The sequence below is a fragment of the Enoplosus armatus genome, chromosome 12, assembly GCF_043641665.1.
Source record: "Enoplosus armatus isolate fEnoArm2 chromosome 12, fEnoArm2.hap1, whole genome shotgun sequence".
In the NCBI taxonomy this organism is placed as follows: Eukaryota; Metazoa; Chordata; class Actinopteri; order Centrarchiformes; family Enoplosidae; genus Enoplosus; species Enoplosus armatus.
The window spans coordinates 2,874,175-2,890,411 of NC_092191.1; the positions used below are offsets into that span (position 1 = coordinate 2,874,175).

Here is a 16,237-nt window from a genome sequence, read left to right on the forward strand (position 1 = left end):
CACCTTTAGTGTAAAATATTAATCATATTTTTCTATAATGTTGCTGTAACTAAGCGACCAGCCGGGCTCTGCAGGGCAGAACTGGAGGTTTGAAGTGGAAATAAACAGAAAAATGTGACCTCACGGCCCCACAGATGGAAACATGAACATGCTTTTCCTCTCTTGAGCCGTATGATTTATTCACATCAAGAGAGTGTGTTTGTGCAAACAGGAGGTGTGTCCAAACAAGGACGTGGGAGGGTAGAAGGGAGGCTGAAGTACTTCTTGACCTACCCTTGAACATATTTATGATTGGCCTCACACCAAGCATGCTACATGCATATATAACATTTAAGTCTGACTGTATGTGATATTTCCCCCCCTGACTACAGTGCAGGAAACTTCTGCTTGTGTTTGTATGTGAACTTAGTATTGCAGACAGGGCAAGATGAAGTCATCCCAAGTTCAAATTCCACCTTTTTTTTTTACCCAACAACATATTTTATTTTAAGAAATCTGTTTCCATCACGTTTTGTTTGTTCACAGTGTCTAAGTAGCATCTTTTCCACCTCAGCCAACCATAGAAACACTTTTTTGCAGTGTTTTTATCCTTTTCTTGCACAAAATGAAAGTTGCACATAAAAACATGGATGAAAACTTTCTACTCCTCTCCCTTTCCTTCATCACCTTCCCTCTTACACTGGAGCATCATTCTGATACTAGTCTGCCAAACTTAATAACAAAATTCATCATTTGTAATTGCCCTCCAGAATCACACATATAACTGTTTTCTAAACTTATGCTGGCAGGCAGGATACATCATTTTTCAATGCCTTCCAAAACGGTTACAAATCACTGTTGCAAAACTAAAACCGTTTTCTGATCTGACACACTATGGTTAAGGTTTGGTAAGGTTTTGGCAGAAAAAACGATTTGTTTAGGGTTAGAATACTTACGTGAAGCAGTCTCTCGTGTCAAAGAGGCCTTGAAGATAAACATATGTAGCTTTTAGGCTGAAACAACTGATGCCGTCATTTCTCTCGGGAGGACAGTCTCCTCTGATACACAGAGTCATTATCAGCGCTGATACTGTTATCAGACAAATAGGGTGTCAGCCAGACATGACCAATCCACACTGAGTACTGTTTCCTTGTCACTATCTGGCTGAAAATATAATAACATAACAACAACAACATCCTACAAACCTACAACTCTGTCAAACTACTATCTCTAAGCTCAACAATGAGCATGACACTAAACAGTTATATATTACGGCCTGTGTGGCTCCGGAGAGAGCTCTCTAAGCCTGAGAAATTAACCCTGGTGGGTTAGGGTTATCTCGACTTAGAGTCTAAAAAAACTGGGGGCGTGAAGTTTCAGGCAGGAAGGGCCAAATGAAAAGATGCTATTGGTTCTATTATGGGGAATGTCGGGATATCTTGTCCTCTTCTGTTTCGATTTTGAGCATTTTTGAGTCCCCCAACTTAATGGAAGTACAATATTTAAGTTGTGATCAGTTTAGGTATACAGACGTTTAATGGGAGGATGCAAAACACTATGTACAGTAAGGAGAGTGAAGTGTAATGACTCCTGCATAATGTCAGCACGGAAGATATAAAAGAAGGAGCTATGTTTTAGTCTAATCAAAAAAGGGGAAGAAGGGCAGAGGTATCAGATCAGTATGCAGTATCAGCCCTGTATTTACGTTTAAAAAAATCTGTATCAGGAATTCTACACCAACATCCTGCCTCCCCTCTGCACCTCCCTATCTCATTCCTCCTCATGTCTCCTTTTTTTATATTTCCCCATCCCTCTCACTGTCTTCCTCTCCCGCTCTGCCTGTCTGTCTCTTTGCCTTCCCTGCAACCGACCTCAGTGTGCTCCCGTAGGACAGCCCCCAGCTCCCTCTAATGATATAATTATAGCCAATGAGCCAATGTGATGACTCAGGCTGATTAGCGGCATCAAAACAACGCTGGCCCTAAACATAACTTACACATAGATGGAGGGAGAGAAATAGAAGTGCAGACGAGAGGAAAAGATGCACTGACAAAGCACCAATAGTTATTTCAAGCATTATGTATGATACACTGCATGTATGGCTGGTTATACAGTGTCTGTGTGGGCATCAGTAGCTTAAAGGCTACAGCGGAACGCTTGTGCTGAGCAATTCCTGGTTTGAATTCCCAGACAGGCTTGAAAATCTTGATGCGGTCATAAATTAGTAACACTGTCCCTCATCGGCTGCCGTCAGGATGCCCTTGAGCAAGACGCAGTGGCTGCAGTTGTGTTGCTCTGTAGCTAAGGAGGTTGTGATTGTATTCTGCAGCTCCCGGCAGTGGTTTTCTCAGGTTACGCACTGAGGAAGCAGCTGTAAAGAACTTTATCTTTTTTGTACTAAAGTGGCCATTCAAACCCATCCGCAGTAAAAATTTGTCTCAATCACTTCAATGTAAAATTCCAGAACCTTGTGTCATCTCCGTGCTTTTCCAAGGTCTGAGCCTCGCTAAATAAAACTTGATTGATTGCCTATTAATGTATCTGAAGGCAACTATGATTTACTTGTTCGTAGCAAACAAGACAGCTTCCATTTTTCTCCACTAATGGCGTCCGTTCGTGCCATAACTCTTCTTGTCTCCATGTATTCAAGCTTCATTACATGTGGCATCAATTTCAAAAGCAGTCGGCGTCTATTGGACCATTACTCGATGTGGTAGAGCTGATAAAATGATCTGAAAGGCTGTGTGGTAACTAAGAATAGCAGGTGTTGCTGGAGAATTGTAAATAGGTGTTTGTGCATTGTAAATGGGCTTTAAGTTGTTATTTTATTTCAGTTTTATTCACTTTATTTATCACAAAAGTAATTAAACTTATACAGGAAATAATCTTCTAGGCAGATGAAAAAGCCCCAGAGAGCTGTTGCACCCAACTGGTTGTTTGATGATTTGAAATGGCTGTTTGGGAGCCGCAAACAATCATATTAGAAATTAAACGTGGGAAAGTACAAACCTCAAAACCGTGTTTAATTATGTGTTATTGTGAGATTGCTATTACTCTCTGTCTCTGTGAATATTGGCTGTGGGATCTTGGCAGATATACACACACATTTACACACAAAACCCACATCTTTACCTTCCTCTATGTCTCTCATACACACATGCTGTTAGATATGGAGGTCGTCTGTGACTGTGTGCCGTTCAGACATTAATGTGGCTCCTTCCTCTGTTTTGTTTCCCTACAGAGAGCAAAGAGGTGTACAAGAGACAGGTGCTGTCAATCACATCCATCGCCATGGCGATCAGCCTCCTGGGAACCCTGTGTATGGCCCTCTACTGTCGCAACAAGTGAGAGGACAAACACAGTTTATATGGAAATGAACAGTTTTAAATGCAGCTTGTATTGATCTTCAGGACGTCGCTCCAGTTTCACACAATCTACACCATTCCTATGGAAAGTGATGACATTGTGCTCAACAAGTTAATATCTAAGGGGAATGTTGTGACATTGCTTCAACAAAATCAACCAGACAAGCATATATAGTTTTAAACAAACCCCCAAAAAACACAGTATAAGTTTTTAGACAATCGTCTTACTGTAGCTGCATGCACACACTTTTCCTGTGCAATAAGGAACGGTTTGGGTTACGGCTAAGGTTTGGTTTAGGTAAAGGTAAGAGGAAACACAAATCCATATGCAAAGAGACTTTGACACAACAACGGCAAGGCACACACACACACACACACACACACACACACACACACACACACACACACAAAGTTCGGGGACTATAATTGGGCATTTTCATCCAACACTTTGATGGATTCTGTTTTTCTAGCCATGCACAAATGTAACATATGGAATTTTCTCATGAATATACTGACAGGTAAATTAGTTACAGTGACATGTAATTTCATCCCAACTATCAGTTTTCTTTTTTCTTGCTGAAAGTTGCTCCAAAGATTTTCAAACTTTCAGACTTACTTTGATAATATTTATGGTAAAATCTGCCATAAGTCCTAAAGTAAGCAGAATGTTATAAGCCCTGTTGGGTGCGGGCAGACGAAATGCCCAAGGAGACGTTTTGTTAATTTAGTGAAGGCCGATGGAACATGTTGAGGCATCAAACATTTTGAACAAAATCCCAGACCGCGTATTTGCAACTATTTGTAAATCTCATTATGTGGACACACATATTCATAGCCCATTACAACCCAAAGGTCAGCTCATGTGCCTCCTGCACTCTCTCTCTCTCTCTTTCTCGCTCTCCTGTCTGTCCCTCTCTCCCTATCTGCATATTTCAGCAATGCATGCGCTGTGTGTGCTGATTAATTGGTATATTAATGGCCAACATCCATTCCCGGCTGTGAGAACTTTGCATAGCTTGCCTGGAAAGATTCTACGTCCTCAATAGGATGGGTCAAATATCCGGTAGTCTGTCAATCAGGGTATGTGGACCGTGGAGTAGGCTGTGAGAGATCGTACTGTAATTCCATAGGCTTCCCTCTGTAATATAATGATGTGAGTGAGTGAGCAGCCTGACGACAAGATAATCGGATCAAGGCATGATGGACAGGCGCTTTCACTGAATCCCTAATTGAGTCAGGGAACTAGTTTGTTCAATGGAGAAGATGCATACAGATCAGGAGGAAGTGTTCATGCAGATCTGAGTGACCTGAATTAAGATAAAGTCAGAGGTTTTCTCACTCTGAGCGAAAAAAGACCCCCACAGAAATACAGCTAAATGAAAGACAAATGATTTTTCAATTCATTGCTCTTTAAAGGGCAACATGCAGTGCAGTGTTTGGAGAGTGACTCATTTTCTGCCTTTCTGTCTCTCCTCCAACACATTGACAATGAGGTTAAAGCTCTGACTTTAAGCTTTAAAAGTGTTTTAGGGTGTTCACATCCATGTTTGGTGACTCATATGCATAGTTCCCCAATTACAGGACACGATAAATACACAAACACGGACGCCTAAAAGAGTTCTAGGGCCAAACTGTTCAATGTTATTGATCCTCCAAGTCAGTCACTTCACTTCAGTCCAAGTGATCATGTGTTTCGCTCTCTGAAGACCAGCCTGAAGGCAAAAAGCTGCAGTACAGACCGAGCATCACCAGAGAAGATGCCAAGTGTTTGTTGATGCCTGTGGACCTCAAAAACTCACCCAGTACCAAATATAAGTTACATGTTTTTGTCAACTTGTCTAATTACATTCTGTCTTCTAAAATTCTTCCACAGTTCATCTGATATGAATGTAAACAAGTTAACCTGAGGATCATCATCACTTTAACCTCATAATCATTGTTTAACCTAAAATACAATATGCTGTAGTACAGAGACAAAAAATGGCTAATGTGTAATTGTCCAAATACAGGCAGACTACTCATTATTCATGTCAGAGTTGGACTGTATTAAAACATATTCTTTTCTACTAATTAGTAGTATTACAACAAATAGCTGCTTTCATTTTACTCGTTAAAAAGATTGCATCACTGCATTAACACACAGATATGTTGTCTATCTCCTCAAATTCCTCATAATCAGTCATTTAGATTTTCACTGCCCCGACCTCCACACCCTGCCTCGATCAATCTGCCTTGGTTCATAAAGAAAGAAATCATTTTCCAATATGGACGTAATTCCTAGGAACACTAACGGGGGGGCGCCCCTGTGGTTGAGGGGTGAAGACGATTGGCTGCAGCGTCCCTAGTTCATCTGGCAGAGGAGCTGTGTTGTATCTCTCTTTTATTCATTTCCTATAAAGGTATCTGACAAAAATCATTATAAGACATACCAGCATGACCAGTACTATAATTCTAATTAAAAAGGCCTAACGAGGCCTAATGAGTGGGTGCTGACCAATTTTTGAGCAACATGACCTGTGAGATTGTGAGATTGAGCTTTCTGCCGAATACAAAATGGTATTAGGTATTTCTCTTAGACCCTTTCATAATAACACGCAGGTTTCCCCGATCAACTGTCGCTACAGGAGATCAGATTGGTTACAAGACGTTGGCGATGTTGGAGACTACAGACATCATTCAAACAAGTCTGATTTTATTCTATTTTTTGCAGCAAAAGCACGTGCCTCCATCATAAAGAGGAAGAATACCGTTTTTAATGCCAAAGCATTAAATAAACCACCCGATAGTGTCAAGGCTTTAGAAGAGATAATAGACCTTTCAACGTTTTTTCCAAAAGTAGCGTGTGCCAAGTGTCGCAGCCGTCCTCTGAGAAAATATAATTAAAGTGCCACGGAGGTGGAGAGGACAGGAGCTTACCATGAGGCTGTTTGTAAACACTTTATTACATCGCCGTCATTCAGCAGAGAGTCTCCTAGACAGGAACTGTAAAGGCTTCATTGTCTGTATCTGATAATGAGCACAACAGGATGAAGTCGTGATAAAAAAGACTTGCAGTGTAATGGCACAAGCTTGGGTAACTAGTGCTGTAGTGATTAAGAGCATGTAATGTACACTGGTCGGAAAAACAAACCAGAAGAGCTTCTTTCAGATGAATGGGAGAAATCAGATTACAACTTCCTGCTCCACGAGGTCTAATTATTCCACTTCTTCTAACGTGATTATGAGTCAGGTCTGCGTCTATGCAAGATCATGGTCAAACTAATTACTTTTCCTGTCAATGGACTTCAGTCATTCAGTATCTTTGCAGTCGATATCACAAAGCATTCTGATTCAACCAGTTTAGTGACGGCACATCTGAGAAATGAAGAGTCCAGATTCAAAGCCTCTTAACAGAAATGATAAACTGGAGTCAAGGTACATCATATAAACAGGAATACTACTTTGTTATAAGTCTTTATTATTACTGCTGGAGGAGGAAAGACTGAGAGGTATAGATAGAAAGCTCCTTTGGTCAATAGCTCACTTTCATCTCCTCTTCTGTCTTCAAGTGCCTGAGAGTGAAATGCAATTCTCCTTGGACACTGACTCATTTTTCATATGTATGTCTAAAAACTGAAAGAAAATCCTGCAGATAGTCCCCAGTGTCCTTTATAAGAACGAGAGCGGATATCAAGGATAGTTAGAAAGGTAAAGTAGGATAAAGGCCCATGAATAAATGTACATAATGTCATGTTGTATTTGAACATTAAAAACAAACTTAAATGCTTTATTCTGTTTCCTATAGTTTAAAGAAGCAGAGTAGCGACAGAGTTATTGACTTGAGGAGATAGATAGCCTGATTAGGACTGGTTTTGGCTTGGTTTCATGTTCTGTACTGTTTTGTTAGGGACCACAGGACCCTGAACAGCACATCTGTGACATTGTACATCTTGAAACAAAGACACTGCAACTGTCACAATTATTCAAACTTGTCGTGAGTAGCTGTTTGTCCCAACGCTCCTGCTTTGAATTAATAAGAGCAAAATAATAGATTAGTTAGTTGCAGGTGGAACTTGGTGGGAACATTGATTGCAGAACATAATTGTGACACTGAGGAACACGTGTTTTACTAGAAGCCAGTTGGAGAGCAGCAGAATCTTTATCCTTTAGCAACTCAAAGCCACCTGTTACCGCAACACCACTTAAGGATTAAATAATCATTGACATCAAATACTAATTGGTTGGGGTGACAACTTGCAGGCCTACACAGGATTCACAGTAATTTAGCTGACAGTGGTCAAAGCCCTCCTGAAATAAATTCCTTTTTCTTTCTCTTTAGGAGGCGCAGAGAGAAGCTCCAGGCCCACCTGAAGGAGAGTCGCAGCTTGAAAAACTACACAGCTAATTCCCATAATGTCCTGGATGCCAAGATGAGGGCCCCTAACACCAACCTGCAAATGCATGAGGTGAGTGACTGCTGTTGTGCTGCCTTTTAGTGAAGGACGCCCGTACATGTACATATACAGAGACCATCTTGAAATGATACAGCACCACCCAGGAAAACAACCTTTTTCAACATTCAATACATGTGCCATTAGCACAAATTATAAATATTTTGTTGCTTCGAACATTCACAATTTGATATCTGGTAGCAGTGCCCCTGAAGAGATTATCACAAATCAGACATATGCGGTACACATAGAACACCTCAGAGTATTAGCATCTATCATAAAATTCATCACCCCCCTGCAGTTTTTAGCTGCATATGAATCAGTGTGTACTCCCGTCTCCACCTGGCCACTCGCATCAGGCTCACAGGTCTTTGAGTGAGCAATCGTTCAGTGGTTTGGGAGCGCGGTGCTGGCTAGCGATGTCATTCATCATCTTCTCAGCGCTCTTTGTCATCGCATCTCTCCCAGATGTGCGTCTCTGAAGTAGCTGGCATGGAAAACATTACCTTAATTTGAATGTCTGTCAAATCCACATCTTCCATCGCCTTGGGGGAGTGTACGCATTTGTGCACCACTGGGCATACTGTAGCTTTAACCATTTTACATGTTTATTATATTATAAGTTACCAATCTAATATACACAGGTTTGACATAAAGCTTTATTGGATAAATCCTCCAAGGGCATGATTTGAATTTACAATGAAGAAAAGCACATGTATTGTATGCATGAGGGACTCTATCCATCATAAACACATTAATATACACAAGATGGATGAATCACAGTGTATTCTGTATGTGAGACCCATGAAGTAGAGATAATTACAATTCACAGTGGCAGTTCATGGTACAGCTGACAGTCAGTCTTTGGCCTGATTTTCCCTGATTTGTCCTCAACTGGCCAATCAGAATAAGAGCAAGACTGTCCAGCATTGGTCATTTGACAAAACAGCTTAAAACTATATGTGATTACTTTCAGTGTTTCTTACAACCATGAATCTCTCAGACCTTATCCAAGTAGTTTTGGTGCTTCCACTTGACCAGGCCTTTGAAGCGATATTTCGGGAAATGATGCTATGCTAAGCTAACTAGCGATAGCATAATATTTGTAGCTTCATATTCACGTATCTTCACATAGGCCTACCTTTCCTACAAGCATCATGATCCAGCTTTCTGTTGCACATGTTCAATAGACATAAAGGTGCTCTTGCCTGAGGATCTTGAGATTCAGTTCACAAACGGTTCAGATATCTTAGATATAGCTTGGAGACAGAGCCCAACCAAAGCTTGAAAGTAATCTGTAAAATCTGGAGTTTGTGAAGATGGTGTGTCAGGTGTGCCTCCTCATATTACCCTCAAGCTGGGTGCTCTGCCAAAGACAAACAAACTGCTTCCCAAACTCTAATGAAGAGGGAATGGCAGCAATCCAACCTTCTACATGGATTTAGATCTTATATGCCATAAAACTGGAAATGCTCTCATCAAAGTGATGCACGGACTTAACTTTACTGTAATTATACTGCATTGAATGTGTGCAGAAAAGAGTATCTACAAGTACACATTATTTAGACTTATATAGACTATCATTCTACAGGAGTAACATTTATATTTAAGACAAATTGTGCAGCCATTAGATGTAAATTATATATATATATATATATATATATATATATATATATATATATATATATATGTAAACATATATATAAATATATATATTAAATTTTAACCTAAACGTACTGTGTACTGTTCAGATACAAACTGTAAACCAAAGACTAACAGTTATTTGTGCACATGCAAATGGATTCATGTGCATTTATCAACCTGTCAGGGAGGGGGTCTATTTTATGTACTGAGACCAATCACACCTATGTTCTTCTTGATCTTTATTATTCTACATTCATTTGTTGGCACTCAACTAAAACATGTGCAAACATTTAACTTGAAACTCACATCTTCAAACACACAGTCACACAATCTGTTTCTGACACTATTGCTGTTACTTTTCACTTTTGTATCTTTCATATTTTTCATAATCTTTTCCTACTTATTATGGAAGTCGATGGGATGTTCAAACCTACTGCTCTTTGAACTCCTTCTTTTTCTTCTTGCAGCTGGGAACTTCATTCAAACTTTAAATGGGTCACTGTACTTTATCATTTCACTTCAGCTTTGTAATATCCTTTTCAAACACAGTTTAGTTTTTATGCTTCTTTTAGAGTTTTTGAGACTTTATAATGCATGTGCATTTGGCCAGCCAGAGTGGGACGAGTTAAACGGTCTATATAAATAATATATATATCAAAATGTTCATTCATGCCTCCTGTAACTCAGAACATACAATATAACATAAGAGGTATGCTTTGTGATCATTGACCCCCTGATTTTCGTTCACTCTGTCTTTGCTGCATTTGCAACTCAAGGCCAAACAGTGCTAGAAGCCATGTGATGTTTTGCAGAGCTAGTTGTTGAAGTAGCTTGTAACTGAAACAGGAATATGGTGACAATCGTGGTCACAATAGCACTCCACACTAGCTTGCTAACTGTCGGGTTGTCTCTAACAAGACGATAAGTTCACACAGTCTGTTTAAGAGTCATATTTGCACTATTGATTCCTGTCTCACGAGTGTCTGAAACAGTGGAGCAGTTTAAACTCCGACAGAGGAGGATAGATAAAAGTGGATGGAGAAACACAGCTAATACGCTACAACAGCTTCCTCCATTTTAGACTCTCAAACTCTCAAAGGTACGTATTCCAATAAGCAAATCGATTGATCACATAGGATGGAATGAAATAACATACAACTGATCAAACAATAGAGCCGCATTATATTGAAATATTATAGAAAAGAATTTAAAAGCAGTCCTTTGGCTCCAAGTTGGCTAATTGCTCTATTAGCACTAGCTCATGAATTACTGATTATTGTTTACTGACGCTACAGAATGTATTGTTGAGAAAAACAAGCCTGATCTTTTGTGTATAAATGTTGCTTTTAAATCTTGTTTTATTTATTTAATTTCTACAAGAGCCTTTGGGAAACTTACTTGCAAATTAATTGTATTTGTTTATTTTGTGCCTACGCACCCAGAATCACATTGATTTCTGTCTGCAGGCAATCAATTACCAACATTTTTGAACACAGAGCAACAAGCACAGGGTCAGCGGTGTTTAAGGAACATGCACTCGCACTAATGTGTCACTCTTTGTTACATTTCTGTAGCATTTCTTCTCCAAAGAATCCCCATTTGATTTTTCGAATCTAACTTTAGATAGGATTAGAGATTTTTACTTTTTTAAGCGCACGTACATGTAGATAAACACTCCATATCCTCCTGAGACCCAGAAGAAAAAAACTTTAAATATTTATAATGTTTTACATCATTTAAGCAATCGGGATGTAAGAAACATATCACAAATTTTTTTTATAACATGTCCCTTGTTATGGAAATCGGGTCAATTTCTTCCACAAAAAGTACATTACAAGGCAATGATAAAATAATACGTTTTCTTTTTAATTAATTCTCATTTGATGAATATTAGAAACAAATACAAAACACATTTGAAAACCTGCTCTACTGCCTGGCTCGCCCTCAACAGTTTTTAACTAAATCTTTTCTGCCTCATGTTTCCATAAGTGTGGAAAATGGTTGAAAATAAGAAGAAGCAAGTCCTACTGTCCCCCACAAAGGACACGGGTTAAAATGTGTTTGAAAGGCTTAAAATTAACATACACTTCTAAAATGTTAATAGAATATTGTTAAAACTCTCATGAATAAAACAATATATATATATATATATATATATGTATGTATATATGATCACTTAACTCCCTTGCTGCCATAAAATATGTTTGCTCTAAATTTGAAAAGGCAGAAGATGTGCTTTGTTGGCCATACCCCCTTGTGTGTTACATCACTAGAAAGCCCAGGATGTGCTGTTCACAGTACATTAGGACTCGGATAAACTGCATGCATGGTGCTTGAAATAAAGGCCTCTGTGTCATGTCTCCCTCAGAGGACAAATATGAATAGCCGGGTGTCAGGAGGATGTAATCGGATAGGTCATGATGAAGGCAGCAGAGCTATCCAGCAGTGGCCTGTCATAGGAAATGAGCACTTCTGATTAGCACCGTAGGGCCTTTTGTTGGAAGTATTTGATTAAGCAGTGAACTAAAGAGGGGCTCTGCCTGAGTCTTTCTCTATCAATCAGTTTTACCACCCTATCATGTATTCCACAGGTTTTCCACAGAGTCTGTCTGTCATTGCCGCATAATTGAAAATGCTTTGTCTCTATCATGAACAAAACTACCCTGAGCCCACTCTACTAAGCCTAGGTCCGAGTGTGTGTGTGTGTGTGTGTGTTTATAATGCTGTAAAGCAGTTATTGATGCAGCATCTCTGCACAAATCATAAAAATCATCTCCTGGTTCCCTCCGGATAGTCTGTCAATGTAAAAAAAAAAAAACTCAGTGCCAGAGGCATACGGTGTATGCTAGTCCCTATCTCAGAGATTAAGACATCCATTACAGTACACACACACACACACACACACGCACACACACACACGAATATACTCCATTACATGCTCCCTTTGCTCCACAAATGTCCAGACTCGGCATGAAGTCACTGTCAAAGCAATGATTACTTTTGCCCGTTGTATCTGTGCACGTTTATGGAGCTACAGAGTTTCTTTGCCTGCAGCTGTGTGAGAAAACATTACATTTATATTAATGACCTCTATAAACAGTCAGCATTGCTGTGTGACACATGCACACAGTTTTCGGTTTTTCCTTGAGCAGTCTTTCTAAAAGCCTAAATCTGTTTTCAAACTGCAACAAAATGGACGCTGAACCGCACAGTGTCAGCGTTAACAGATTGAAAGGGCTTTTCCCTCTTTGAGCTGGTAGACGGATCTCTTTATTCGTCTATAATAGTTAAATAAGTTAAACACAAGATTTTTTCTGTCTGTAACTGTAAAAGCAAAGCATTGTTAAGTCAGTGAACTTGGACATTCCTTCAGGTACGACTAGCAGCGGCAACTACCATCCATATCTTCTTAATCGTGAATTAACAGCAAATGCGAGCGCTACTAGTTCCCTGTTTGAATAACCCACTTTTTGGTGTGATGTCCCACTGTTTCAACTTCATATTTTCTGTTATATCACAAAATAAGAAGAACAGCTGTTCACTGGAAGCTTCTGTATCAATTAGCAGCTTGGATGTGCATTGAGAGTGAGCGGAGATGAGATACAACAGTTTGCAATACATTTTTACAGTACATTAACATTGTTTTTTATCTTACAATTTCACCCAGTGCATTGTTAAAGGGGTGGTCCAGTGACTTTGAACTGCACTTCCAAAAAAGAGACAGATTAAAGAATTGAAGCAGCAGACTTTTAGTCCCTCATATGGGTCAAGTTCAAAATCATTGCAGTGTTCCCTGTAGTTTAATGCCTATTGCCTATTTAATGCTAATTTGACCCAGATAACCAACAAATAACTGTAAAATTATTCAGACCTCTGATGTTTCTTAATATTTTGAGCCTGTCAGAGCCGTTCCCTGAAGTTTCAAGAAAATATGACAGTCAGAAGACTTGTATCAGATGTAAAGGCAATTAAATGTCACAGCACCTTCATGAGCGCAACATTTAAAGAATATCTTCAGCAATGATCTGTTTCATTCCGCAAAGACATTTGGCCAACCTTAAATTTGTGAAGAAGCAAACTGCTGCATTTAAGTATCATCGTATTTCCCCCTGAAAAATCGATGAAGCTGCACTCTTGCAAATGTAATGTCGACTTTGCAGCATGGACTGATTCCAACTTATGACAGGGTGAGCAGTGTCTGAACACATGAGACACACTGCAGGTTAAGCGCTCGTTTCTTATGAGGTAAATGAGGGTCCGATTTCAGGGTAAAAGTGCAACTCAGACGTAAGTATAAAGCTAACACCTTCTAAATGAACCTGTTTTCTGATAATCTACATTCCTGCTTCAGTGGAGATGGTAGTCCATATACAGTATCAGTTCAAGTTAAGAAAGAAAGTGTATTATGGTTTCATAAGTACAAATCAGCCGTCAAACTTCTGAATGGTCACATAACCATGGCAGTATGTGTGACACTAATGAGGCTGGTGTCCTGCAGAGGGCCCTCAAAAGGGATTGCGTCAGTGACAACCTTGTTAGTCAGACATCAAACTCAGAACTTTGTGTAAAGAAAAGACATAAAAGTACTTTGGAGCAAGAAATTGCTTTCCTACCTTATGTTACACAAGTCTAGACGATGCTGAGATAATGCTGAGAAGAGAAAACTGTCACTGCCAGATAGATGCAAACCACAGATAGGCTTGTGTAATAGATAAGAAATCAAACCAGCACAATTCTCCTTGCATCTTTAAAGCTTTTAAAGTTGAAAGCCTAAAAACCCTTTCTTGTGTTGTCCTGTGTTCTTTTGAGGAGTTCACAGCAGATCTTTGCTGCCGTACAACTGAGTCAGTCTACCTTGTCAACCGTGTCGTGAAGTGCACAACAAAGAACGGTTTTGTTTCATCGCATATTTGTGTCTCCGGAGATGGGGACGAACACGAAAGAGAGTTAAAAGGAGGAGCGTGGGACTTACATAGTACCACGGTAGTGCTGATTTAGATCTCCTGTCATGGTGGCTACCAGAATGGAAGGAGAGGTGGCGAAGGACGGATCAATGTGGATGAGAAAAAGATTCAAAAGAGATGGAAAGCAATAAAGAGAAAGATATACAGCATTATTATAGGAACAATGCATTTCTGAACAAAATGAAGGACGTGTGATAAATCTGGTCAGAAATCACAAGAGTGGCTCCTTCGTAAAAGAGGAAAGAGCAGCCGTGACTTTTGTTTCAGAGTACAGGAGGTGGACCACAGCAAGACCACGTTACAATGTGAACTAACAAACATTAGATATTACAAGCCAAATGATACTGTAAACTGTATAAAGGACATCCTTCCTGGTTACACATACAGGCTGTGTTTGGGACACTTAATTCCCCGTCTCCGTACGTATTTGAATTCTCCATTTTATCCTAATGTTTCTTGATATTTCACTGTACACAGAAGCACTTAGAGCTTAATTGCATGGATTTACTAATCAACTTTCCCACTATGATGAATCCAGGCTTTGAAAGGGCTTATTAATGATTCATTTCATGGTATTTCTGCCTTATTTGATGCAGATGAGACTTACTGAAGAGATCGAACAGAGAGCTGCGTTGATATGCAAATTGTGCGCATGTATACATTGCAATAGAGACTGTTATCACATCACAGGTTTGTCATAAGCAGCTCAACCAAAGTGATTCTCTCTTCTCAATAATTTTGAGAAACCTGGAAGTTGATGAGAATGATGATTAGAGAAGAAACGTGCTTTTGATTCCATCTTATTCCTTTAATCATTTCACAATTTGTTCTTGTGACACCTTTTGGTGGCTCACACCCCCAGGTTGGTGAGTGACTAGTAGTTACCCTATAAGTTAACATTAAGAGTAGATGCTTTGCTAAATGATAGGTGGCTATATATATAATTAGGTAAACATATGTGAGTATTGCCATTTATGTGGAACATCGTAAATACTTCCACAGTGCAGCAATCTTTCCCAGGTAGGCTATCACTGTTTTCTTGCCCAGTTGCCACATATTCCTCCATCATTGGCATGTCTGGACCTCAGTGAAGTTGCCACACTTCATTGTTGATAGATTTGTGACACAACTGGAAGCTTTAATGCTCTTGATTTGATCAAGTTGTCAGCAGCCTCCCTCTGCTCTCCCTACCTCAATCCCTGAAAAGGCACGAATGATGTTGAGGAAGGTGGTAAAAGGCAGAAACAGATGTGACTCGACTCCATTTAGTCTGACAGTCAGCTCCCAGAATCAAGGCAGTAGACACTCCCCACCCGGGGCTCTCAGTGTGTGAGGAAGAAATCTCAATATATCCAGCATAAGAAGGAGGAGAAGTTTTACTCTGAGAGAGAATACTTTGTATTGCATGATATAAAAATACATGTCTTTATCATCATTGGTAGTATAACATGTTAACTACAACTGTGGGAGCCACGTTGTGTTTATATATGCGTTAGTAGCCTCAATCCTCCACAGCAACAAAAGTTTTTGTTGTTCTCGTTTGTTGTTTCCGCAGTACTGCAAGCGGTCCTCCCAATCTCGCCAGGGAAATGTTTGTGAGTCCAGCTTTGCACACTGCAACATCTCCACGACTCCATCCAGCAGCTCCAGAGGCACCGCAAAACATCACAGGTATGACATTTAATTGCACTCACAGAGACATTACAGGTGTAATGTTACACTAGAGATGCAGCTGTCCCCTCTGATCACTGCAGGAAACAGCAATAATGCAAATTATACCAACAATAGGCAACTTCGGTGTCCTTTCCTATAATCAGCAGGAACGCAATGAAGAGAGAAATTGAATTATCCACAT

At 39.7% G+C, this 16,237-nt stretch overlaps 1 protein-coding gene across 1 annotated transcript in view; it reads left to right on the forward strand.

The window, feature by feature from the left end:
- The window catches only part of LOC139294518 (pro-neuregulin-3, membrane-bound isoform), a 293,581-nt gene that overhangs the window by 269,459 nt on the left and 7,885 nt on the right, over nt 1-16,237 (forward strand). The window contains exons 6-8 of the mRNA XM_070916428.1: nt 3,221-3,323; nt 7,663-7,789; nt 15,938-16,053. Coding sequence (XP_070772529.1) covers nt 3,221-3,323; nt 7,663-7,789; nt 15,938-16,053 — 346 coding nt within the window. The remainder of the gene's footprint in view (nt 1-3,220; nt 3,324-7,662; nt 7,790-15,937; nt 16,054-16,237) is intronic.